Below are 27,739 nucleotides of genomic sequence, written 5' to 3'. Positions count from 1 at the left end.
AGCTACAAAGAGGCACAATGTTTTTAAAGGGCAAGGACGCAATTTCTAACAACACATAAAATGTGTTTATCTTCTGGTCCAACATTACACATCTGGGAATATAGCCTATGGAATAATCAGACCAAGTGTAAAAATGCATAAATAAAGATATTTTCTGCAGTATTGTTCATAATAGCAGCATACTGAAAATACCCTGTATGTCTTTCAAAAAGGGGCTGTTTGAATATATCATGATTTAACCATACGGTAAAATTTCTGCACAACCCAAAAGGAATTATGATGGAGTTTTATGTAATGCCTTGTTATTACCTCCAAGGTGTTGCTATGTGGAAAAAAAAAAAAAGCAAGTCACAAAATAGTACTCTAGAGTACTTATCTTTGGGGAGGGGCTGGTTATTATATAGACTTTCCAATTTCTGCATAATACATGCCTACAGTGTTTGAATTTTTTAACAATAAGCATGTATTATTTCCATACTTAGAAAAACCACCCAGTTCTTTTTTTTTTTTTTTTAAGACCCCACCAATCATCCTGCAGCTGAACAAACAGCAACAGAGAGAGATTAGGTAACCTACCGGGGGTGACTCAGCATGCCCATGCTAGAATGAGAAAGGACAATGTTGTCTCCTATCTATCCAGACAGCTTCCTGGGACATCACTCTCACCTGCCACCTCCCTGCTCAGGAATCTCCAAGCCATCCTTTGAGCTACTGGTTCCAAGCCAAGTGTCAGCAGCTGGCCCTCTGAGGCCTAGGCCTTCTGTGCTGCCTGTCCCCACGCCCAGCAGCAGGACAGGGATCTCACTATGGGGCTGTTCTTCCAAAGGAAGCAGACCTCATCCTGTCTTCTCCACCAGACTCTCGCAGCCCAACCTCTCCCAGGCATTGGGTGGTCTACCCTGCAGGGCTGTCTGCTTCCACCTCTGTGCTTTGTCCTCTAATAATAATGACAATGGCAACCACATCTACTGAACTCTTATTATGTGCCAGACCTGAGCTAGACTTCTATATACTTCATCTCTTAGGATTTTTACAATGATACATTGAGGTCTGCAGTATACGCATCTTGAAATCATGCCCTTGACCATGAAGCTTATCTGCCTGAATCCTCTAGTGGCTCTAAAGGAGAGATTTGTACCCCCCACCCTCACTCTTTGTCCTCTCTCCTCCCCTTTGTACACCAGTTTCTGGCCTTCCATCAGGACCTCAGATGTATGTGCTCTTTCCTAAAACAAAACCGTTGTATAAATTCTTCTGCCTTGAATGTCCATCCCTATTACTCCCTTTACTCCCATGCCGCCCTCCCTGCTCCTGTCAAACCTCCTCTTAGCATCCTGCATTTTTTTTTCTTAACTCAGCACATTTCAAACCACTGATTCAATGATTGCCTTTCCCACAAGACCAGATCTTATCTGTCTCTTGATTATGTCCCCACCACCTAGTGCAGTGCTTGGCACATGGTGCCAATATATTTGCTGAGTGGATGTATGTATGTATGTATGTATGGATGGATGGATAGATAAATAAATTCCTGTTTCTTCTCCAAGGAATCTAACATGGTACTGGGCACTGGTATTCATTAAATAAGTTCTTGGCTTGATCCTGTAGCTCAGGAAACCCACCTGTATGAGGATCCAGCTTAAATTCATCTGCCCCAGGTCCATGCAGAGAATATGTGATCTGAGCATTGGTATCAGAGTCCAAGTCTGTTGCAGACACTTTCAAAATAAAGTGTCCTGGAGATGTATCTTCACTGACTTTGCCAGTATAGAGAAGCTGTAAATGGAAGACAAAGAAGAGAGAGACTGTGGGAGATACACCTAGATTGAGAGAAAGGTAGAGTGACAGAGAGGGAGAGAAAAACAGAGAGAGATAGAGAGCAAGATGGGGAGAGGAAAAGAGAGAAGCAGGGCAGGGGTGGAACAGAGAGAATAAGTTGAAACATGCAAGGAAATGGAGATTAAAAGCAAGGAGTAGGATGACAAGAGGACAAATCAGAAAAGAGAATGAATGAGAGAGAAGCTCCACATTGAAAACCCACACTCATAGCTAGAAGGACCTGCTGCCCCCTACTCCACAGGGGCCCTTTCAGGCTTCTGGATGAGGTTGATGAGATGGGTGTGATATGAGGTATTCTGGAAGGTGTCAGGTCAAGCTACTCACTCCAGGCCAGGCATCCTGGTCTCTGTGGTGAGGTCATGCTGTCAGGCTCACTCCCTGCCCACACCCCAAGACAGACTCTTGGGTATGAGTCAGGTCTGGACCCAATGACCCCCTGGGTCTGCCCCATCCTCCCTCCATTGCGGGCACCTTCATAGCAGGGGTTGTGGCAGAGGGGAGAGGCTGGAGCATCCTGGAAGCCCAATGTTCCTATAGCTGCTATCCCTGAGCATAGTCTTCAAGCAAACTAGTACCCCCCACTGCAGGGTGTGGGTGAGCATGAACCTCTGTATGTGCTCTGGATGGAGGCTTTGAGCCTGGGTGGGCTGTAGAGTTGGGTCCCCAGACCTCTTCTCCCTGGTTCTAGTAATGGTGTTGATCACCCCTGGGAAGGCCAGGTTGGGGGGGGGGGGTTGATCCTGGTCTCTTCCAGCATGGGGAGGATGCAGGCTGGTTGTTAGGATGGCTAAGGGGAATACGAAAGAGGAAGAAAGTATGGCCACCATCCCCCCAAAAAAGGCTGCCCTTCTGAGACCACCAAAAAGGTGATAGTCTTGGATCCTGCAAAGACATTTTCCATGCATCCTGATAATGTAGGTTCTCTTTTTCTACTATGATTTTATGTGGTTGGAATGTAGAAGACAAAGGAAGAAAAGGGGATGGGAAAATGCATTGTTTTATGTTACAGGGTATGTGATGCATATATGTGTGCAAACAAAGTGTATATATGCAAATGCACATGTAAGTATGTTTGTGTGAGTTTTATATGTATATTTTCTTGTATGGATGGGCATACAGATGGATGAATGTTGTGGGTATTAGGTATATGCTTATGAATCTCTGTGTGTGTGTGTATATATATGTGTGTGTGTGTGTGTGTGTGTGTGTATTTGCATGTATATATAGAGTTGATTATCCTTTGTGTATGTGTATGTGAATAAGTATGTGGGAGTTTGCATTTATGCATGTATACTGAATGGCTGGATTTTATGTAAATTTAAATTATTTTAATTAAAAATGTTATAAAGGTAAAATGTTAACATTTTAACTTTATCTGAAAACTTTAAGGTAATGCAAATCCCAAAAGTTAAAAATTATTTACTGTATTTAAAAAAATATGTTTAAATGCAAAGCTACAGGACAATGATTGTTCATTTATGTCCTCTAAGAACACAGTTCCATCCCCAACACACACACATACACACACACACACACCACCACCACCACCACCACCACCACCACCACCACTTCAACATTTGTTTTCACAGGAAATTTAAGGTTGAGTTAAATGAAGTCCTCAGCAAAAATGTAACACAGGGAAGTCCGCATGTTTGTGTATACATATAACCTCGGGAGAGCATCTGTGGTGCTCTGTATTACCCATGTAGATGTGGAGTTATGTATATATATGGGCATGGTAGCAGTGCAGGGTGTCTCTAGGGGCTATTCTCTTTGGACATATTTGATAATGAGCCATGCTAACAAACCGAGTGGTGGAGGGGTTTTCCCACTGGGCACAGCAGACTGGAGAATGAAGTTACTTTACTTCTGGATATATTTTTCAGAGAAGTAGACTTTTAAAGGCAGTGTAAGGAGAGAAGTATGGACCAACGGTTTTAAAGAGCTTGGTGATATCCCTATGCCAGGGGTAGAAGGGAGGAATTACCTAGCATGTACCCTGCCTAAGGCACTAGTCTGAGGCTAGCTGGGGAGAAGCAAGGGTTGGTCAGTGATGCCCAGCTTCAGAGATAGTTCCCCCAAGCTCTTCTCCTTCCTCTTGGCCTTCACTCAAGCTTCTTTGCCTCCAATGCCACCTCACCCTCACAAGGCTCTCACCTGTGAGCACTGTGGGCTGTTATCATTGATGTCCAAGACGAAGATCTCCACAAGGACCGAAGCCTGGAACTTGCCATCAGAAGCTGTGATTCTGAGCAAGTACTTGGCCATGTGCTCACGGTCCAGGGTCTTCCTTGAGAAAATCCTCCACTCATCTCCCACTTGGCTGATGCCAAACTGGCCCAAAGGGTCTCCCTCTAAAGAGATGAAACAGAGCTTCCAGAAGCCAAGGAATAGGAATGAACCAGGCTTTGTACCATAGGTGGCTTCCCACATGACATTTTTTTTAGGACTGCTGGGAAAGACAAAAATTTCCTCCCTTAACTAAGGACCCACAGTTGTATATTGAGTTATTTGGTGTTATGAAGATTCTTCTGACTTCAACCTATTAAATGGAATTATCACTGTGAGAAGCACCACTCTAGAATATGTAGCTGAGGAGCAGGTTTCTTTTTCTTTTTTTCCTTCTTTTTTTTTTTTTTTTTTTTTTTTTGTGTGTGTGTGTGCTTTGAAAGGCACTGGGGGAAGTTAAGGAAGCACATTTCAATTTTAAACAAGACCTTCTGGTATCTGGTTTATCTGTTCAACAGTAGAGAGGTGGGAAGTGACCGAAAACACTAAGCTCCCTGAGGTTTTTTGTTTTTTGGGTTGTTTTTTTTCTAATTTTTATTTATTTATGATAGTCACACACACAAAGAGAGAGAGAGAGAGAGAGAGAGAGAGAGAGGCAGAGACACAGGCAGAGGGAGAAGTAGGCTCCATGCACCGGGAGCCTGACATGGGATTCGATCCCGGGTCTCCAGGATCGCGCCCTGGGCCAAAGGCAGACGCCAAACTGCTGCGCCACCCAGGGATCCTTTTGGGGTTTTTTGTTGTTGTTGTTTTGTTTTTTAAATAAATGACAACACAGACTACATGGAGGTTTCCATAGATCACTAGGTTTGCTTCTGAGTCATTTTTTCCTTGACACCAAGTACTGATAGAGGAGATGGATTTATGAGATTCCAAGATTCCAGAGTTCCAAGACTCAACTATTCTAGGAGTTGATGATCTATTGACATTTATTCTATCATTCGGAGATATTAAGTCTTTAGTGTTTTTCAGTCTGATATTATAGGATGATAAGATTCTATTTCCCTACATCTCCATATTTCAAACAGCTCTGATACAGGATCTGTCTCTATAGGAATTTATGAATTTTGGTTGTAACTTCAGGTTCATTAACTTTCTCCCAGACAGCTGTGAGAGCAGAAGGAACCATGTCTATGGGGATGAGATGACATGGCATCCAGGAGAGAGGAAAAGGGACATTGAGAAGAAAAGAAGCTCTTTTTTTTTGGCCCCTGGCTAGCTGGTTCAGCCACTGGACAGAGATTGGGGTAATTTAGGTTTTCAATAGGTATCCACTGAGGAAAGCAGCTCGTAGGGTGGGGTTTTAATCCCAGACCTGACTCAAACTTGGAGTGTAACCTTGGTTGAGTTTCTGCCCCTATCTGGGCTTTGGTTTTCCTGTGTGTGAATGAGGGGGTTGAACTGGAATCAGAGCTATGGAAGTGTTTTCACTCTAACACGTATGTTCTGTGATTGACTTAGGAGTGTTTCTAGTATCTTGCTCTGGGCAGAATAGACTCTACAGGGGCAGTCATCTGACAGAGTTTCCAGGGATTATACCATTATTGATGTCTTCCCCATCCTCTAGAAGCTAACTGAGAGCAGTTACAGTATCTCTCTTTTATTCTATTCCACCTAAAATAATAAGAAATTCTCTCTACAAAACACCTGCCAATTTATAGGAAACTCTCAAGAGCTTTTTCAAGTTAGATATTACTGGCATCCTTGTAAGGTGAATGAGAACAGGCATGCCACATTCATAGATGAAACAACTGAGATCCTGGAAGGTTAATTGATTTACCCAAGGTCACATTGCTAATAAGTGGCAGAGCCAGGACTGAAACCCATGTCTTAGGGTACCTCTTAATAGACTTTTTTTATAGTACCCCAGTTCCTCCATACCAAGACACATATCCTTACCTGTGATATAGCAGGTGACCTGTCTGTTCTGCTCAGTGATATCAGCATCCAAGGTTTTAAGAGTGGCCACAACTTCACCAGGTTCACTGTTCTCAACCACAGATCCTCTGTAGTCTTCAGAAGCAAATTGGGGAGCATTGTCATTCTCATCTGTAATGGAGACTTCAACCATAACCTGAGAAGATAGCTGGATAGTCCTTCCATGGTCATAGGCCACCACATAAAAGCGGTAGGTCTGGTGGGTCTCACAGTCAAGTTCCTGAAGTGTGGTGATCCAGCCAGTCTCACTGTCAATGGCAAAGAGCTCGTGGATATTGCTACCAGGGTCCACTGGCAGCCTGTAGCTCACCTGGCCATCATTCCCAGTGTCCTGGTCATTGGCAGTCACTTGAATGACTGAGGTCCCCACTGGCATGTTCTCAGTGAGAACAGCCTTATAGGGATCAGCCTCAAATATAGGCCTATTGTCATTGACATCCTTCACTTGGATATTGACAGAGACCAAGGAAACCAAGTGAGTATCATTATGGGGACAATGTGCCATTAAATCAATCTGGTACCATTTGGTGGACTCATAGTCCATGGCCTTTCTCACCTTTAGAACTCCTGTGTTTCGGTCCAAGGAGAAGACACCATCTTTGTTGCTCTCTGGTGTGGTGCCCTGCACTAGGCTATAGATGACTGGATCTTGAGCAGCCACTGCTTTAACAGAACCAATTTCAGACCCTTCTGGAAGATCTTCAGATGCAGAGAAAGTATACAGAGGTTCAGAAAATTGGGGCAAGGATACTTCATTAGGAACGACCTGAAGTCGTAACAGCACCAGAGAGTTCCAGTGAGGAGGACCCCCATCTTGGGCTTTGATTTTTAAGTCAAAGGCCCGATTTTCCAATCCCACCAAGCTCTCCTTCACCTTGACAACACCAGTAATTGGGTTGACTTCAATGACCTCTTCATCCAAGTCCTCCATTGAGTCCACTGAGTAGGTGACATCTGCATTCTGCCCCTCATCTGCATCATAGGCCAACACCTGGATAACTGGGGAATCTTTACTGACATTGGATTGAATGGATACTGTGTATTCAGATGCTTTAAATTGTGGAGGGTTGTCATTTTCATCTGTCAGGATTATCTTCACAGTGCAGAAAGCCACTCTTCCTCCTCCATCCTGAGCCATGACTTTAATAGCAATAACTCTTTCTGTTGAATTTTCCCGATCCAGTTTCTGCAGAGTAGTGATCTGGCCATTGGGGTTTATGGAGAACTTCTCACCTGCCAGCTTATTGATGATGGTATAATCTACAGTGCCATAGGGACCACTATCTTTGTCGATGGCTAGCAACTCAATCACCTTCGTTCCCACCTTTGCATTCTCTGCTAATTCTGCCTCATAAATGTGCTGCTGGAATTCTGGGCTGTACTTGTTGGCATTTGTAGTGTTGATATACACTGGCACAGTTGCTCGGAAGACCCCATCAGAAGCACCTACCCTCAAATTGTAAGAAGAGTCCAGGTGCTTTTTGCAAAGGTTGAACATAGAAATTATTCCTGATGAACTGTTAATGGAGAAGTGCCTGTCCTGATTGCCAGAAAGAATCAGGTACTCCAGACGGGAGGTGTCCCTGCTGTCAGGGTCTAGAGCTTGGACTTTAAGAACCAGATGTCCACAGGTTGCCAGCTCACTGACATTGGCTTCATACTGAGGTTGCCTGAACTCTGGGGGATTATCATTTATGTCAGAGACATTAACAACCACAAGGGTTTCACCAGTGAGTGGGGGGTCTCCTCTATCCATGGCCCTGACCTTCACATGAAAGTGTTGTTGAGTTTCATAATCCAGCTCTTGAACTGTGGACATCTCCCCTGTGCTCCCATTGATCTGGAAAAATTTGGAAATATCTGAGCCATCCTCTACGATCTCATAGGAGACATCACGGTTTTGCCCTGAATCCTGGTCAGAAGCCAACAGTTGGATCACAGGGGTCTGGGCAGGCAAGCCTTCTGAGACTGAAGTAGTGTAGACCAATTGAGAGAAAGTGGGAGGATTATCATTGATGTCTTCGACCAGGACTTCCACTGTGGCTTCAGAAAATGACCCCAGAGCTGTGTCTGTGGCTCTGACCGTGAATACATGTTTGGTCTTAGACTCATAGTCCAAAGGGCCTGTTACTGTTAGAACACCAGTCTTAAAGTCAGTGGTGAACAGCATCAAGGGCTCTTCCTCCACAATGTTGTAAATGAGTCGGAGTCCCTCTGGACTTCGAGCCTGGGTGTGGAGAATGGGGGTATAGAGTGTGATATTTTCAGGCACTCTCACTTTGTAGTAAGGACTCTGAAATAGTGGGTTGGATTTATTTCTTACAGTGACAAGTACCTCTTCCTCAGTCTGGAGGGATGGGGTTCCTCCATCCCGAGCAAAGACTTTGAGGTGATACTTATTTAAAGCTTGATAATCAAAGGGTTTCTTCAGTGATATGTCCCCAAGATAGGGGTCAATTCGAAAATATGTGTAATCTTCTGCAAATGCATATGTGATAGCACCATTTACTCCCAAGTCCTGGTCAGTGGCAGATACCTGAAAGAGGACATCCCCTGGCTCTGTGCCATCTTGGATAATTGTGTAATAGGGCAGATGCTTAAATTGAGGGTGGTTGTCATTGACATCCTCAACAGAGACTCTGACCAGAGCCTGAGCCACCCGCTGAGGGGTCCGATTGTCCCTCAGTTCCACTGCCACCTCATAAGTATCCTGTTTTTCTCTGTCAAACACCACACCTTTTGTCTGCAACACACCTGCTGACTTGACCATATGAAACATATCTGTGCCATTCAACAGGAAGTAGGAAAGAGTGTCGTTCAGATGATTGCCCTGGGCGCCAAGGATCACCAGTGCCTTTCTGTCTTGTAAATTCTCCTTCACTGTTGCTCTGTAGACAATCTTATCAAATTGTAAGCTTGTGTTAAGGGCTTGTGTCAAAGAAATTTTTACCAGTGCAGTATCGTGATACAGGCCATCAGAAGCCTTGATGGTGAGCTCCCGAGAGACTCCCAGGAAAGCAGGATTCAACACAGATATACGACCTGTGACGGGATGGATGGCCACAGCTTCATCAGCATTGCCAGTTTTGATGCTATAATTGACTTCTGAGTCCTCATCACTGGCCCGCACGATGAGGAGCTCCATACCCCAATGAATGGGCTTCGCTATTGCTACTTCATATACCTGGTCAGAGAATCTGGGAGGAGAATCATTTACATCTCTGACATTGATGATGACCTGGACTGGCCTGGATGCAAATAAGATAGGGTTTCCTTGGTCATGGACATAGACACTGAATTGGAAAGAGGGCATGTTCTCATAATCCATTTCTGATATGATGATTAGGGTTCCCATACTGGGATCAATTTTGAAAAACTTCAAAGCTTCTGATTCCAAAATTTCATAGACCAACAAGGAATTAGCTTCTTCGTCACTGTCAGAGGCACGAATCACAAGGGGGTTGTTGTTTTCATCCATTATCATGCTGTACAATGGAGCTGCTTCACTAACTTGACCCACAAAAATGGACTTTAAGAACATGGGGGCATTGTCATTTTCATCAATGATGTAAACAAGAGCCATGACATCAGTAAATGCACCTGCCATATTGCTGCCTCGGATTTTCAGTTGGTAAGATGAAATTTTCTCATGGTCCAGTTTCTTCTGGGTGGAAATGAGTCCAGAATATGAGTTCATGGAGAATACACCATCCTTGTTTCCCTCTCTTAACTCATAGGTAACTTCTGAGGAGCTTGTAGCTGACACAAGGAGGATTGGGGAACCAACAGGGATTGATTCAGGGATTTCTACAAAGTACTCAGCTTTGGAAAAGATGGGGGCACTGCTATCTGAGGGGTAGACATTAATGATCACTGTAGCCAGGTCATGCCTCTGTGGGGAGCCTTGATCTTCTGCCTTGACTGTCAGACTATACCGGGCGTGATTTGCCTGGTCAAGTTTCTGGGCCAGAGTGATGATGCCTAGCAAGGTATCGATGTTGAAGAAACCCTCGCTGTTCCCTGAAACAAAAGACAAGACAAACTGAAGTTTGCCGCACGGCAAGAGAGACTAACTTGGCTTTATAGATCAGTAAAGGGGCTATTACACAAAACTTGGACAGGACAAAATCTACATGTTATGCTACTCTGGATTTAGTTATGATATAGTATATAGGGAAGATACCTACTTTATAAAATACCTTATGTGATGCATATGGTAGCTACTCCATAAATGGCAGCTTCAATGATTACTCAGTTTTGGGGTCACAAACTAAGCTACAAATCAAAGCTATAGGGGCACCTGGGTGGCTCAGTGGTTGAGCATCTGCTTTTGGCTCAGGTTCTGATCCCAGGGTCCTGGGATCGAGTCTTGCATCATGTGCCCCACAAGGAACCTGCTTCTCCTTCCGCTTGTGTCTCTGCCTCTCTCTCTGTGTGTCTCATGAATAAATAAGTAAAATCTTTCAAAAAACCCCCCAAAAAACCAAAGGTATAGAAGGTCTTGAAAGAAAGGAAACATATACTTTTCAGGAAAAGCACACTCCACTCTATTTCAGTGGTGGCTTTTATAGGTGAGTTTAAAACACTGCATTATCTGCTCCCCCATATAGTCTATGGTGGGAAGGTCCTTGGGTCCTTGTCAGGCTTGGGGGTTGAGTGGCACAGAGTTAAGTGGGGAGGAACTGGATAGAACACACAGACCCAGAGGCTCCTGGTCAAATGCCCTTTCTACCACACTTGGATTTCCTAAACTTAAGACAGTCTCACATTGCCTTTGCAATTTTTTCAATATCCAGCCTCTACCTTTACTATTTTGTACCATTATTTAATGGCTATTTTCCTTTAAATTGGTTCATTTTCTTAAACTTAAAATATTTTAACAGGCAACTTTTGTATTGCTATTTTTTAAAAAAGAAAATCATAAAAAAAGAAAAAATCATTATTGCTTGTCATAAAATCAGAGGTTACCATAGAAACAAGTCAGTGGGAAAAAATATCTTATTAAATTCTGGATAAAATCTATTACTTGCTAAAGGATGTGAGCCTGAGACCTATCCTTCCTTTTCCTACAGTAAAAACAGAGTAGCAAGGATTAGAGAAGAATTATAGAGATTCTATAATTTCCTAGTACCTGGGAAAAGTTTTGTCCTTGACTAATCAGGAAGCCCAAATGAGAATCAAGGGAGAGTACTTTCTCCACATCTGATTGCCTATTTTTTTCTAGGCCTTTTAAAATTTAATATTTATTTTGATAAATGCACAATAATATTTCAAATTTAAGTTTTGAGGAAAGTTATGGTTATACAACATTATATGATTCACAAAATATAATGTTGAAAATTAGTTCTATTTCCCTAAAAATGTAGTTTCTCAAAGTTATCAGTTTTTAAAGTCTGACCTCATTTAAACAGCAACAGTTTCTTCCTTCCTTCCTTCTTCCCTTCCTTCTCTCTCTCTTTCTTTTTATAGGAAGAACAGATAACATGAGATCTACCTCTTAACAAATGTTTAAGGTTATAGCACAGTATTGTTAACTAAAAGCACAATGTCATACAGCAGATCTCTAGAATTTCATCTTGCATAACTGACATTTCCCCCCACCCAGTTTTATTGAGATATAATTGACATATAATGCTGTGTTAGTTTAAGGTGTACTACAAATGATTTGATGTACATACATACATATTGCAAAATGATTGCCAAAATAAGTTTAGCTAACATCATCTCACATAGGCACAATTTTTTTCTTATGATGAGATGACTACCTATTTAATGCTCTTAGTAACACCTGAGTAATTTTGCTCACCAGCAAGGGTACAGGTCTTCCACTCAGGAAAGTATTGCTCTTTACTATTCTTATTCTGCTTATCATTCAGGTGCATATTTTATTATTTCAATGCAAACAAATAGCTAGGCTTCATCACAGAACATTCCATCTGATTCCCTCCATTTATGGAAGCTATTGTCCAGTTGACTAGTGAGATGAATTCCTAATTTGCCCTTGTGATACAAACCCTAAGTTCCATCAAAGAATACAGTTTCAGTAGGTAGACTGTAATTTAAAAGGAGTTCTAGGGGATCCCTGGGTGGCGCAGCGGTTTGGCGCCTGCCTTTGGCCCAGGGCGTGATCCTGGAGACCCGGGATCGAATCCCACATCAGGCTCCCGGTGCATGGAGCCTGCTTCTCCCTCTGCCTGTGTCTCTGCCTCTCTCTCTCTCTCTGTGACTATCATAAATAAAAAAAAATAAAAAATAAAAAATAAAAAATAAAAAAATAAAAGGAGTTCTATTAAAAGTAGCCAAGTAAACTACCTACGGGTAATTATAATTTAGATTATACTGCTGAGAAAAAAATTAGGGCACAAAATTGTATATTCATTTCAATCTCACTAAGGCAAAAATGCACCAAAACGATAGGAAGGAAATATACACAATTATTTTGTCTGTACTGAAAACTATGGCTGAGTGCTATTTTCTTCCTTATGTATTCCTGCTTCTCCCATATTTTAGAAAATGAGCGTGTGGTACTTCTATAATCAGAAGAATATTTTAAAACGAATCTTAACTTATCTGTAAGATAAAATTAGTACCTCCATCAGTGGGGTTGTCAATGAGATGAAATGATATAAAAGATGTGACTATGCTCCATAAATCACAAAAATAAGCAATTAATGGGTTAGAATTTGTATTATTTTTCTTTAGTGATGCATAGATTTCTGCCACATGGCAAGGTATAACAACTTCTGTTTCTTAAAAAAATGTAAAAGCTCTGATTTCTGGAAAGTTTATAAGCAATAAATGAACATTCTGCTCTATGAGAGCAAAGTCATCTTCACTTTGTCCCTCCACAACATCTAGCACTATGGAGTATTAATTTTATTAAAGATAATAATAATTATTAAATATCATTAATTATGGATTAGCAAACATTAAAATTATTAATAATTAGCTAGATACTAGGTATTATAATTTTTGTTTCTTTAATTATGTGTAATTAACACTTATCAATGATAGCAATAAACCCCTAGCATTCATATAATATTTTACAGTTTACAAGATATACTAACATACATTTTCTCTTTTAATTTTTATAAAAGGCTTTCTGGCACAAAGAATGTTGTTCCCATTTATGAGAGGAGGAAAACCATATAATAGATATAAAGTCACAATACAACTTTAACAGAAAATGTTACTCCTAAATGTAATTCCTAAAACTGTCCCATACATCTTATAAAGTATTTATAGGTGGGATCCCTGGGTGGCACAGCGGTTTGGCACCTGCCTTTGGCCCAGGGCGTGATCCTGGAGACCCGGGATCAAATCCCACATCAGGCTCCCGGTGCATGGAGCCTGCTTCTCCCTCTGCCTATGTCTCTGCCTCTCTCTCTCTCTCTCTCTCTGTGACTATCATAAAATAAAATAAAATAAAGTATTTATAGGTCCCTTCTATTGTAAAGGCAAAGGGAATTGCCTTTTAAAATGTTATGTGGACTTCATAAACATCCTTCACATATACGATTGTTGGTGAATTTATATAGTATGTACATAAATTCTCCCATTACTAAATAGGCCCTTAGTTATTATTCTTACCATCTTTGGAAGTGTGTTAAGCAATTATAAGCTCAAAGAATACTCTACAAATGATATTTGCCAAAATTTAGAAAGCCTGGCATTTGACTTGCAGTGGTTTTTCTTATTGCCATAAACTCTTTCCTCATAGTTTGGACTCATTGTCAGGCCTCTCACCTTTGAGGAGGGAGTAGTGGATCTCAGCATTGGCTCCCCGGTCAGCATCCATGGCTCGGACCTGGAGCAGCTCTGTGCCAGAGGCTGTGGTGTCAGGAACACTTGCCTCATAGTGGAGCTGGGTGAAGCGAGGTGAGTGGAGGTTTCCATCCTCCACGTGAATGGACACCCACACGAAGTTCCTCTTGATGGGCATCTCCTGGTCTCGGACCTATGGGCCCAAAGGGATAATGCCATGAACAGAGAAAGGACTGCAAGAAGGCAGGGTCAAATTAAGGTCAATGAGATAGAATGCCAGTGAAAAATATACCTATTTGTAACTCTCTGTATTCCTTTAAATTTTGCTCTCATTTATACTCTTTTTTAAAATAAATTTATAAATTAGTGATTATTAGGCTTGACCATTTTCATGGAAAATCCCGCTTTAGGAGGAAGGCAGAGATAAGCACAGAAACAGTATTTTCCAAGTTAGGTCTCAGAAAATATTAGTTCTTCAAGATTTTAACATGTTAGACAGGAAAAAAAATTCTCTGGTCAACTAAATTTAAGAGGCATGAGTTAAATGAAGTTAAAGTTTTCTTTGCTGTAGGATTTTACAGAGCCTTTAATGTATATTAATGTGCCCAAAGGATGATGAACTGACACATAAAATGCTGCACCTTGGGTCAGGAAGGCTAGCTTTGATTCTGGTTCCTTCATAAAGAACTGCATGATAGTGAGCCTCTGTGGGCCTCAGGTATGAGAGTAGTGAGTCAGGTCAGGGTTGGGACTGAGTGAGACACATTAGGCATGCAGGGCATAGACTGAAGGAGGCTCACTCTCAGGGTCATAAAAGTGCGGGAACCAAACCCTGAAAGTGAATCCTTCTTCAATTCTGTGCCCTGCACACCTCATTCCCTCACCATGGTGCTAGCTCCAGGGCGAATAGTCTCTGGTTCTTCCCAGCTCTGACACTGTGTCAGTCCATGTTGTGGCCATGCAGTCATGGAGCAGGGAGAGAACTGTTGAGGGGTATTAGAGTGAGCTCAGAGAAAGCCAGGGTGGCAGGAGCTTCTTTGGCAGCTATCCCCTATTCTTTATTCTCAAGCACCCCTTAAGCCTGCCTCTGTCAGGCTGTGAAATGTCACATCTCGTGTCATGGATCATCATGAGCATCAGCACACCTGGCTCATCAGGGGAAAGAGAACCTTCAGCATTGCTCCATATGTGTCCACCCCCACACATCCACATGCAAGTGCATCCTTCCCTGATTTCTCAGTTTACTCACCATGACTGTCAGTGTGTGCTGGGAGGGGCCTAAACCCAGGTCCAACTTCCCCACAGTTACCAGGACCCCACTGCTTGGGTCCAGCTGGAAGAGGCTGGCACTTCCCGGGTCTTGGCTGCCATGTATGGTGTAGATGAGGCCCTTGCCCTTGTCTGGATCCGTGGCCTGGACTTGGAGGAGCTCAACGCCTGGCAGTGTATCCTGAGGAACTCTGACTTCATAATGAGCCTCCAGAAACTGGGGGCGATGGTGGTTAACATTGGCAATCATGATGATGTAGACCTAGGGAGGAGAATGAGAGAGAAGGTAGACTGTAAGCTCCAGGGGGTCAGTGACCTTGTCTGTCTGGTTCTTCACCATATCATTTGTGCCTAGCACAGTGCCTGGCACACAGCTATCACTCAGTAAATATTTGTTGAATGAAAGACAGGATTTCAAAATCCCTAGGCTTTGAAATCACATGCAGTGTAGTGGTTTTCAAAAACAAAATTCTGGTTAAAAGGGCCTTTTCTTCAAGTGAAATTTTTTGTGAAATTCCAACATATGAAACAGATAAAACTCTGGCTGAAACTAGGGTAGAAATCTAGGGCCCCACTTACCATCATTCCTCATAGCCATGGTAGCCCCTATGGAACTCTGTCTTTAAATGAAAACTGCTCATCTAGACAAAGTCCTTCATTACCAGAGATCCACAATGGGAACAAGAATTGCCCCAAGACCATAGAAGGCATATCAGGTAAGACTGGAAGACAAAATTTTGGTTCCAAATTCAGTGCCCTCTGAGATACACCACATCCACTGAAAACCTTCTGTAGCTTTATCCCAACCAAGGAGGCCTCCCATCCCATCTTGGCTCAGGAGTCCCTGGGGAGACCTCTAACCTGAGTGGCAATGGTGTGTGACCCATCGGTCACCTCCACAGTCAAGTTATAGCTCGACCTCCTCCTTGTGTCAAGAGGCTTGGCGATAACAATGCTGCCTGTGGTCTTCTCAATATCGAAGTCCATGTCCTTGTCGCCACCTGGAGTGGGAACAGGGGGGAAAGCACACATGGCCTCAATGATGAAGGCAGCAGTAGTGCAACGGGATTTGGCTAGCAGATTTAGAGGAGGTGATAGTAGATCCTGTCAAGTTATTGTCAAATTTTTAAAGATCTAAATGATAGTACAGAGAAAGGTAATGTTTAAGGACTGAAGAGTGCCAGAGGAAGTCCAGTGTCTGCCATAGAACGTGTTCTGCTACCAGGACTGAAACATGCATGAATAATGGAGCTCTATATTGTGGCTTTTCAGATAGTTTACATAGTCTAAAGGAGCCTATATGTAGGGAAAAAATGAAAATAACTCCGTTCACCAGGAGGGAATTGATTTCATAAACTATACAAATCTAAATATGGAATTAATATGCAGCTATTTAAATGCCTACTAAATAGAAATCTGTTTAGTGGCATAGAAATATGTTCACATTATATTTTAAAAGGTTATAAAACAATACTTTAATATAACCCTAAGTGTGTGTGTGTGTGTGTGTGTTAAGAAAAACAACTAAATGAAAATACATCAACATTTTAGCAGTGGATTATCTTCTGACTGGTGGAAGTTCGGGTGATTTTAATTTTCTTCTCTGCATTTCTTAGTGTTTCCTAAATGATCTACAGAATACATGTGTTAATTTTGTACAAAAGAAAAAAAATCCAAACAAAAAGAATGGTGAATCAGAATTGAAAGTAGATCCAGGAGTCAAAAAGCTTGGGACAGGTGTACATCCAATCTCTGAACCAGGGTGGGAATCTCTATAATAGGACTCTATGGTTCATGTGGTACTTAAACTCTCAGAGGTTCTTGGAATTCCTGGCTGGGTTTCAGAGGATCTACAAATCCTTATATTTGTGTGCAAACGTTGGTGTGTCCACATGCACATCTTTCGGGGAAGAGGGCCTGAGTGTTCATTAGAGTCCCAAACGGTTCATCAGATTACCAAAAGGGTCTGAGATTCCCTCTTCCCAGATATTTTAATAAAATCTTCATTTAGAGACAGTAAGGAATTTCAGAGAAGACCAAAAGAGCTTGGTCTCTATATAGAGACCTATAAAGAGAATGGACACTTTCCCCGATTGTGAGGATGGAACCTGGGATTAGAATATCAAGCATGGCCCCAGAGTACAGTGGTCTTCAAGCTCATGGTGAATGATGGCAGCTTGACATGGATCTCACACTGAGGCAGTAGAGGAAACACAAAATTTGTACTGTCTCCTGAGTCTTCCAAGCACTTGGAGTAACTGTGGCTCTGCCCATCTCTGCCTGGGAGCTACCAGTGAGACCATGGAGGTTCTCCCTGAGATCATAGCTGGTGTGGAAGGCCAGTTTGGCAGAAGTGGTGGTTCTACTCACCCACTGCCCCAGAGAATAAGGGGAGAGACAGTCACTAATCATAGACAAAAGAGGGGCTGCCAGGGAGCATGACCTGAATGAGAATGCTCAGAGGACTGTGCTATGTGGACCAGGGCTGGTTTATAAGGATGGAGGGGCTGGCCCTCCTAGAGCTCTCACCAGAGATGTTGAACCAGAAGAGCCCGGGTCGGCCCTCAACACTGATGACGCCCACCATGTGGTTCACAGGGTCTGTCTCCATGACTGTAAAGCTGTAGTGGGGCTCGTCAAAGGCCAGTGGTATGGATGAGGACCGGGGCTGGGGGATCCACTCGATGTGTAGCCGGACACTGGCTGAGAGTGGTGGCTGACCACTGTCTGTTGCTTTGATCTGAAAAGAAGCCAAACCTGAAATGGAGGCTGTGTCTGTAGGATTGGGGCCAAGAAATAAGAAGACCCAGGTGGTCAGTGAAGAGACAGAGTACCCTGTGACTAGTGGAGCTGGACTTTTATCTACTTATCCCTTCATTCAACACACAGTTGAAGGCTCACTGTAAACAGGCACCGTGCTAGTTGCTGCTGGCACAGTGGTGAGCAAAACAACCTGTGCTCAAGAACTTCAAGCGTAGCAAAAAAATTATCAGAGCCTTAAGGTGTGGTTCTTGAGATGGACTGTACATAATGGGCCATAAACATAAACTAAATAGAATTTATGGAGCTTTCACTAGTATCCCACCCTGCTCTAAGAGCAATATATGCAATATCTAATTTAATTCTCATGACAGCCCTGAGAGAGGTACCATTGTATCTCCCTTCTGCAGGAGGAAATGCATTCAGCATGCTGAATTCAGCTCCCTGGGATCATCTGCCTGGCCAGCAAGTAGCCGGGATTGGATTCGGGCTGTCAGACATGAGAGTCCACATCTTAGCCACATGTTATATAGGCTTCCTACAAGGAAAATGTTCTTATTTTCATTTTACAGATGGTAAAACAAAGGCTCAAAGAGGTTCAGTGACTTGTCCAAAGCCACGCAGGTATAAAATGGCAGAGCTAGGGTTGGAATGCAGGCTTACCTCCAAAGTCTATGCTACTCTCACCAAAATCCTTACCTCTAAGACTAGAGCAGATTTCCCAGGTGAGGACCTTATTGCCTTCAAAGAGAAAGGCCAAGAATTCTGATGCTTTCGCTGATGTCAGGGCTCCCATTTCTCTCAGAAAAAGCCAGAGAAGGGAGTACCACCTCCACCATGCCTGATGGCTGTTTCCCTTCTCCTGTATCCTCAAAGAAAATCACTAACCAGTTATGACTCTCCCCCCTCTGTGGCCTCCATCCCCTCCTCACCGTGAGGATATTGTACTCCCCGGCCATGAAGATGCTGCTGGATGACACCATGCCCGTGACTGGGTCAATACTGAAGCTCTCCTCATCACTCTCCTCGATACTGTAGGTGACTCTGCCATTGAGACCCTCATCAGGGTCTGAAGCCACCAGCCTGTACACGGGCCCAGGGGTTGCCGGGCTCAGCCTCTCCGGAAGGCGGACATTGAAGAGCTTGTGGGAGAACACAGGGGGGTTGTCATTGACATCTACGATGTGTATCACCACCCTGGACGTAGACTTTAGGGAGGGCTCTCCGTTGTCCAGGACAGTCACCTGGGGACAGAAGAGAGTATGAATGGCCAAGTGTGAAGCAGTTAATATGCATCACCACCCACTGCAACCCTAACACGTGACCCCTGCCTTCAACGGCCTGGAAATAGGAGTCAGTCTGTTCTTTGGTATATGCTTATGAGTTTTATTATCCTAACTTCACCTACTTGGAACCCAGCTTTCTGGTAACCTCGCCCACAGGAAAGCCAGCAAGAACAGAAAAAAGAAACTAGTAAGAATTAGAAGAAAAAAAAAAAAAAGCCACAGAGGCTCTAGAGAAAAGTGGTGCTCTTTACTCAGGAGGCCCATGGGCCATTTCTCAGAGACCATTTACTTTTTATTTGCTTGTAATTCTCACAAGCTTTGTTCTCTGGTTTCCGTAAGCTACTGAGGGTTAGAAAAAACAAATGAGAAGATGTATATAAAGGAGTGGGTGGTACCTTTTGAGTCAGGCGTGTGGACCGATGCATGAAATGAAATCCAGAGTGAGAGAAAAGGCACTAAAACAATTTCAGAATCAGGGGCTATTTCATGTTGGGGCAAATCGGCCCATGCATCAATAGCCCCAAGGGCATCATGCAAGATAGGACATTTGCACTCTAAATGGTACTGAATTTTTAAAATATTTTAAATATTTTGGTGTTTAAAGATAAATACCTCTACTGAACTAGGGAGGATGCCTCAGTCCCTAGAAGGCCATTTGCAGCAGCTGCTTACTAATAATACCTATTTCTGACAAAGGGAATGTGCCAGAGCTAGGAGCAGAGAAGGCCAATTTATTTCAGTTCTGCTGAAGAATGTGTGCCCCTCCCACCTGATGTCTTTAGGCCTGGAAGAAATGCCTGTTCATGAGCTATGAATAGCTCTAGAGGGGGCATAACTAGATTCCTTCTGATTTACTCCCCTGTGGATCAAGACTGACTCCCCCTGTTGGAATGGGCACCAGGGATGTTTATATGATTTTAGAGATATCCTAGAACCCACAGATCTAGAGAACAAAGGTCTGGGTTTTCATCCAGGCTCAGCTCCTGACCTAGTGCTTGACCTTGGGTGGCTCTCCCTCTGACTGTAGGGATGGGCTGGAAACCATAGCACGCGTGTACTGTGTGTACCGCTCCCTTTTCCTGCACTTGCTGCAGGCTTTACTAATCAATCAGTGCTTCCTGCCCAGCCCAGACAAAGTTTCAGATTCCTTCCCTTCCCAGTGCTGGAGAGCCAGGGAAGACTCTGATAATCTTCATCACCAACCACAGCAAGACTCAGCTTAAGAAACTCCTCCGCCCTGAGCCCAGTGCCCTCCTCAGCCACGGTGGTTGGAGACGTGCTAGTGGCCCCAAGGCCTGGCTAGGCTTCTGCTCGGACTCCTTCAGGAGGTTTTAGAATCCAGTGAATGGGGATCCCTGGGTGACGCAGCGGTTTGGCGCCTGCCTTTGGCCCAGGGCGCGATCCTGGAGACCCGGGATCGAATCCCACATCGGGCTCCCGGTGCATGGAGCCTGCTTCTCCCTCTGCCTGTGTCTCTGCCTCTCTCTCTCTCTCTGTGACTATCATAAATAAATAAAAATTAAAAAAAAAAAAAGAATCCAGTGAATGAGTTCAGTACCATTACTTACCTCCAAGATATGTTCATCCTTGTTCTCTCTGTCCAGCTGCCGGGCTGTGGATAGGAGACCTGGGGGAGAGGTGGAAGGAGGGAGACCTGAGCAGAGGGCTCCCAGGGCCACTTACTCAGGAGCAAGTTCACAGATACATCCAAATCCTGGGCTAGAACTTTTCTGGTCTTTGGAGGACAAGGACATTAAAGGGGGGATGGGACTCTGGAGAAGGAGAAGGGAAAGTGAGGAGGTGGGAGAGTACAGCAGAGATAATGGGATCAGCGGAGGCTCCCACCTGCATCCCGGCTTCTACCTTTAGGAGGGATGCTGTGCACAGGTTCTATGGTGGCAGGGGAGGGGGGAGGCAGCTGGTGTCCTCTGGGTCCCGCTCAGCTTGCCTGGACATTGAAGAAGGTGGATTTGGTTATCTGCAAGTCTAGTTTTAATTTTCTGAGGCACTACAAACTATAAATTGAGGCCATCTGAAGCCACAGAGGAGAGAAGGTGCCAGTTTTCTGCAGGCATCAGGGAAGTCAAGAAGCAGATTATGTGAGAGGGGCATCCAAGCCCACAGACAGAGAGGTCAGGGCTGAGAAGGGAAGTTCTCTTCAATGAAAGCAGAACAAATGAGGTCAATGGATCATCTGAAACTTTCAGTAAGGTGTTTTTGTTTTTAAATCTTATTTAAGGGGATCTCTGGGTGGCTCAGCGGTTCAGTGCCTGCCTTTGGCCCAGGGCATGATCCTGGAGACCTAGGATCAAGTCCCACATCAGGTTCCCTGCATGGAGCCTGCTTCTCCCTCTGCTTGTGTCTCTGCCTCTCTCTCTCTCTCTCTCTCTCTCTCTCTCTGTCTATCATGAATGAATGAATAAATAAATAAATATCTTTTAAAAAATAAATCTTATTTAGGCAATAAAAGGATGGAGTAATGAAATGAAGTATGGAGATGGGGGCTTGGTGAGGGGACAAAGGAGTGGGGATTCAGTGTTGGGGTGGAGCCTCCCATGCTGGAGCACGTGTGAGGAGTGGCCTCTGTTAGCTAAGTGTTCTTCCCTTGCACACTAGAACCAAGTCACCAGGAGAACCAAACTGCCTCAGGCATGGTGGGGAGCAGAAAGGTTTCCTGGAAAACCCCACAGCCAGAGACCCTTCCAGTTAAGGAAGAAAGGCACATTCCTCTGAGACAGTGTGAATATTGTCCCAGATCCTCCCACCCAGCTCATCCCCAAGGTAAGGGGCCTGAAGGGCAAAGACCCAGGATCCAGGGGGCCGCCAGGAGGAGTGCAGGGAAGAGAGGGCCTCAGCGGGTAAACCTTTCCTCTGGTTCAGTGCTGACTTTTCTCCCTGCACCTTCTCTCTCTCCACCCCCTCTTGCCCCTTTCCCTCCTGTCTGTCTCTGTTTCTCCCTCATCCAACCTCCTCCCTTCATTACCCCTCTCTTCCACTCTGTCTTCCCCCTGTTTACCTCTGAATCTTGCACATTCTTTCTCTGGTTTTTCTTCTCTCTCTCCTTTCTCTCCCCAACACATCCTCTGACCTTCTAAGAGCCAGCGTCCTGTGGAATTGCTGCCCATGGCATTGCCTTCGTTGTCAGCCTTATCCGCCTCTCTGAGCTCAGTGTCCAGATTCCCAGGAAGTGCCACGCCCAATGGGGACATAGCAGAGTTGCCCCACAGGGCTGTGTGAGGGCCCACTGAGCACCCTTCCTGGCATGAGGTGGGCCCCTATCCTTTCTCCTCTCCAAACAAATGTTTCCTATCACCCACCTCAAGCCCATCTATGACTTTTCCTCATCCAGTGGTTTTCCAACTGCTGTTGATTCCACTTCTAATGGATTCCAGATCCTTCTACGCCATTCACCCTGACCCACCACAGTCTAGGTCTTAACCCCAACCACCTGCCCACCTCCCTCTCCCCCAGGATCCCAACAGTCAGCACTCATGGAGCTCCTGTGTGTCTAGATGTTCTTCCAAGCTCTTTATATCTCTCTCTCAATTAACTCATCTAATCTTCACAACCACACAGGAGAGGGCCATTATCATTTGCACTTCACTGGTGGGAAAATCAGGCTTTGAATAGCTGAGTAAGTGTCCTGAGATCCTAGAGTAGATAAGTGGGGGGAATAGGATCTACCTTCAGACAACTGACCTACTTGCTGGCTCATCCTCCCTGCTGGCTAGGGCTCCAATGACTCTCCCTGTCCCCGTGCCCCTACAGACTGCTGCCTGTCAGTCCTCCATACCCTTTGGCTGGGCATCCCCACCCCCACTCCATGCAGCCATTGTTACTCTACTACATGGAGCAGCTCCCTCTCTCCTCTGAACAGTAGTGGCATTGAATGCCTCAAGGCCTGAAACTGTGTTTCATTATCTTCATATCTCAACATGGCACATAGTTTCAATGCTTCATAAGGGCAGACACCTTTAAACATTTGCTGAACAAATGAATGAAGCTCAGGCTTCCCTAGAGATTGTAGATGCTGGCAGAGATTCATTCATTCATTTCCTTCTTATTTATTGAGGTCCTACTGTGTGCCAGTTACTGAAGATATTATAGAGGGCAAAAATAGTCAAAGTTCCTTTTCTAGAAAGCTTTTGAAGTTTAGTGGAAGACAAGGATAATTATGTGATAAGTGTTTAAAAAAGAAAGGAGTAGATGGTGCTAGGAGATGGATCATAGCATCAGGAAAAACTCTCAAGGAAGAACAGCTAGGCTAGGATCTGAAAGAAGAGCAAGAGTTGGCCAGACAAAAGAAGAGGAGAAGAAACTTATGGAAGAAAGAACAGTGTGTGCAAAGGCCGTGTGCCAGGACAGGGCATAGACTGAAATAGGCCGCATGGCTGAAACCAGAGAATGACAGAGTGAGAAAGGCAGGATGAAGCCCGAAAGGTCAGCGTGGGCCATGTCGGACACAAGTGTATGAGACATGACAGGTTCTGACTTTATCTTAAGGATGTGGGGAAACCATCCAAGGCATCCAAGCAAGGAAGTGGGATGATGTAATAGGAGTGATAAGAAAGGTGGGCTAGGGGCTCCACTGCTGACTTATTATTTAATTTTTAAAGTTCATGCTGGGGCAGCCCGGGTGGCTCAGTGGTTTAGCGCTGCCTTCATTCAGCCCAGGGTGTGATCCTGGAGTCCCAGGATCGAGTCCCATGTCAGGCTCCCTGCATGGAGCCTGCTTCTCCCTCTGCCTGTGTCTCTGCCTCTCTCTCTCTCTCTCTCTCTCTGTCTCTCATGAATAAATAAACAAAATCTTAAAAAAAATGTTCATGCTGGTTCAGATTTCTTCTCAACTGCAGAAAGACTAAGAACATCTCTGTTCTCTGGGGCATTTTGCCAGACCCTCTGTCAGGGAACTGTTGACAGTAAACAGAATAGGGATTTGGAAGATGCTGAGAAGCCAGTGCCTTAGGTGAGAGACCTCTTCCTTCTTCTGAAAGGCTTAGGACAGGATGGGCCCAGGTAAAGAGGCAGCTTAGGCCTATATTCCAGGGCTAAAGGGTCCTTCTAAAAGGACTAATCCATTCCCTGATGTCAAAAGTTAACAGGAAAGGCTCCAAACAGATGTCCCTGTGCAAATAGACACTAGTGTCCTCTACCCACTGTCTGTCCCAGGACCTCAGGCTCATGTTCCTCTTTGTACCCTTTTGTCTTAAAGATGGGTGATGAGTTTTCTCCCTTCCCACCTTCTCCAATCTCACCAGGGTTCTGTCCTTCCAAGAGTCAATTGTGGGAGGGGCACCAGGGTGGCTCAGTCGGTTGAGTGTCTGACTCTCGGTTTCAGCTCAGGTCATGATCTCAGGGTCTTGGGATTGAGCTCTGAGTTGGGCTCTGTGCTCAGCAGGGAGTCTGCTTGAGATTCTCTCTCTCCCCCTCAGCCTCTCCCCACTCTCTCTCTCTCTAAAATAAATAAATAAATCTTTTTAAAAGTGAATTATTAGAACCAGAAAATAGGATCTTGGGTTCAAAGAAGAAAGCGTCAGCCTCCTCTGCAATAGGATTGTTGTTCATTCTCTAGGAGGAAGATGTGGCCTTAGAGATGTACCCAGAGTGCTGAGAGCTAGCTCTCAAATTCCAACACCAACAGGAGCCAGGCAGGCAGCATAGATTTGGGAAGCAGGCTGGGAATGGTACAACTGGGAGTGAGGGAACCATGAGTACCAGAGGACATGCACCTGCTCTGCACAGAGGGCTGCTGTTGGCTCCAGGCAGTTACAGCCCTGTGCAAATGTGGGGTTAGTATGGCCAGATCTCCTAGTTGTTTATGAACAATGAGAAATTTGGAGTGTTTTATGGAATTTTTAAATGTTGGCAACAATTTGAAAAATGATTGATTAAAACTTGTGCAAGCCAAACCGAACACCTCTGAGGACTATGTCTGGCTCACTGCTGCAAGCTCATGACCTCTGGATTCCTCCAAACCATCCACCATCCTTGCCCTAGATGGCCTTGGGCCAAGGATAGATATTTGTGAGATGGTTGGCTACACCAAAGTGGCTCTCCATTGCCACCACTCTGTGGGCAGGCTTTAGATCAGTTCAGAATGAGGGTGAAGAGATTCAGTGTGGCTATGCCTCAGGGGAAGGGTCAATTTAGGAGCACTCAGGTCTAAAGTAGTCCCAGCTTGACCACCAGGCAACCTGCTTAGTTGCCCTAGGCCTGGAGGAAAGAAAGAAAGTCAACATAAGTAAGAATTTTCCCAGAGACATGGACTTTGTAGAGCAGTGGTTCTCCAACTGTGCACACATAAGAATCCCCTGTAAATAAAATATGGATTTCTGGCCCCAACCTGTGTTCTGATTCAGTAGGTATAAAGTGAGGCCTCAGAATTTGAATTTCTGGGGCATCTGAGTGGCTCAGTGGTTGAGCGTCTGCCTTTGGCTCAGGTCGTGATCCTGGGGTCCTGGGATCGAGTCCTGCATTGGGCTCCCAGCAGGGAGCCTGCTTCTCTATCTTCCTACATCTCTGCCTCTCTCTTTGTGTCTCTCATGAATAAATTAGTAAAAATTTTTAAAAAAGAATTTGAATTTCTAACAAGTTCATAGGTGATGCTGATAATGCTGGTCGAGGACCAAACTTTGAAAAGCACTGTTGTAGAGCTCCCCCCATTCACCCAGATTTCTGAGGTCCTTACCTGTAACAGGGTGAATAACAAAGAATCCCATGTTATTCCCACTGGTGATGTTGAAGGTCAGCTTCCCTTTGGAGCTGGAGTCCGGGTCCCGGGCATCCAGCTGAAGCACAGAGGTGTGCAAAGGTGCATCCTCCCGGACGGAGGGGTAAAACACGGGTCTGGACATCTGGGGCGGGTTGTCGTTGACATCCGTAACCTCGATGTAGACTTCAGTTACAGAAGAGAGAGGTGTGGAACCCCTGTCCACTGCCAGTACCGTCAGCCAGTAGCAGGACACAAATTCTCGATCCAGGGGTGCCAGAGTCTGAATCATACCTAAGGACAGTTGATCACCAAACCCAAAATACTTTAGAGCCTAAAATAGCTTTAGAAATAATCTTCCCTAATAGTCCCCAAGCAGTACTGTGGACATAGGAATTCCACAAGAAAAGGGGATGCAGCCAAGATGGTGTGGGAGCTGCTGAGTCAAATTTAGGGGAATTCATATCCTTTTGTAGAGCCTCTTGGAAACTTTCTCTGCTAAAATAGGCCTACAGCAATTGTCCTTAACCTAGTTCCTTCAAGTTTCCGATATTATAGGTACCAATTTAAGGGTTCGGGGTTTGATAAATAAATTGCTGTCCCCCTCTCCAGCATCTTCATGATTTCAGTCTTTTTTTTTTTTTTATGATTTCAGAGTCTTATGGTGATTCATTAGTTCACTCACACCACCATTGCTTACTACGGGCCAACACTGTTCTAGAAGTCAAAGGTACAAGAGTGAGGTACAAGAGTGCACCGTAGGTTCTCATGGGTCACACCGAGCTGCAAGAACTTGTATGAGAGGACAGGACCCAGGCTCACAGCCACAGAGTGTCAGAGCTGAAGGAACCTCACTCCTTTTCAGGTGGGGAGATGGAGGCCCATAGAGAGAATGTGATTTGATCAAGATCATGTAGCAAGTGGGCAGAAGAGCCGGGTCTATCATTGGTTCTCAGTCTAATGCTCTTTCTACCACATCACCCCTGCCCTTCACGCTGGAAATAAATTGCAAACTCCTCGAGGACAGTGCCCCACCTCTATTCACCTGAGATCTCCCCCAAGGTGCCCGTCTCCAAAACTACACAAGCAGAGGGTACTTGCAAGTGTTTGTGGAATTGTGCTTATTTTCTATGAAGCTCAAAAGGAATAAATAAGTTGGTGCCACCTCTTTGGAGGGCAATTTGGAATTATCTATTAACATTGAAAATATGCATTGTCCTTCGACCCAGCCACTGCATTTTTAAGGATTTTTCCTGTAGAGACTTATGCATTTGAGCAAAGGTATATGATCAAGGATATTACATCTATATGATAGAATAAAATGCAGCCATTAAAAAAGAAGGGAAATTATTCATATACACTGATATATAAGATATCCTGGTGGTGTGTTATGGGGAAAAAGTGTTGCAAGCTTAGTGTCTTTTGTATTATTTTCTCACACAATAGAATAAACAGTCATAATATATAAGATTGAAAGAAGAAAAGTTTACAAAATTATAGACCAAATTGCTAATAAAGATTAGATCTGGGGAGGTGGGACACAAAAAAGTACATTCATTTTCCAATTATATTAAAAATTATAATGATGATGCATTACTTCTATAAGCATATACATGTAATATGTTATATATATAATAGTAATATATAATATGTAATAAATGTGTGTACATAAATATATACACAGATGCCAATGAGATGGGTGATTTGACTTAAATGGGACACATACACACAGACACACACATCTTCAATATGATAAAGATAAATTTAAAGTAAAATAAAAGGGACAAGATAGAGAGTCCCTATCTATTGCCTTTCTTTTTAGCCTGAAACCTGCCTTCTTTCAGGATGACCCTTCATCTGCTGAGACCCATCCTCTCCCAGCACC

At 44.1% G+C, this 27,739-nt stretch overlaps 1 protein-coding gene across 1 annotated transcript in view; it reads right to left on the bottom strand.

The window, feature by feature from the left end:
- Positions 1–27,739, bottom strand: part of FAT2 (FAT atypical cadherin 2) — an 80,646-nt gene that overhangs the window by 29,161 nt on the left and 23,746 nt on the right. The window contains exons 3-12 of the mRNA XM_038534974.1: positions 25,834–26,148; positions 20,714–20,772; positions 18,792–19,103; positions 17,629–17,839; positions 15,961–16,100; positions 15,080–15,361; positions 13,813–14,023; positions 6,028–10,086; positions 3,997–4,193; positions 1,623–1,776 (exon numbers count right to left, since the gene is read on the bottom strand). Of these exons, the coding sequence (XP_038390902.1) occupies positions 1,623–1,776; positions 3,997–4,193; positions 6,028–10,086; positions 13,813–14,023; positions 15,080–15,361; positions 15,961–16,100; positions 17,629–17,839; positions 18,792–19,103; positions 20,714–20,772; positions 25,834–26,148 (5,940 nt within the window). The remainder of the gene's footprint in view (positions 1–1,622; positions 1,777–3,996; positions 4,194–6,027; positions 10,087–13,812; positions 14,024–15,079; positions 15,362–15,960; positions 16,101–17,628; positions 17,840–18,791; positions 19,104–20,713; positions 20,773–25,833; positions 26,149–27,739) is intronic.

Source organism: Canis lupus, chromosome 4 (assembly GCF_011100685.1).
Source record: "Canis lupus familiaris isolate Mischka breed German Shepherd chromosome 4, alternate assembly UU_Cfam_GSD_1.0, whole genome shotgun sequence".
NCBI classification, from domain to species: Eukaryota; Metazoa; Chordata; class Mammalia; order Carnivora; family Canidae; genus Canis; species Canis lupus.
Note: the sequence above shows the minus strand (reverse complement) of the source record. Positions and strands in the feature narration are given on the sequence as shown.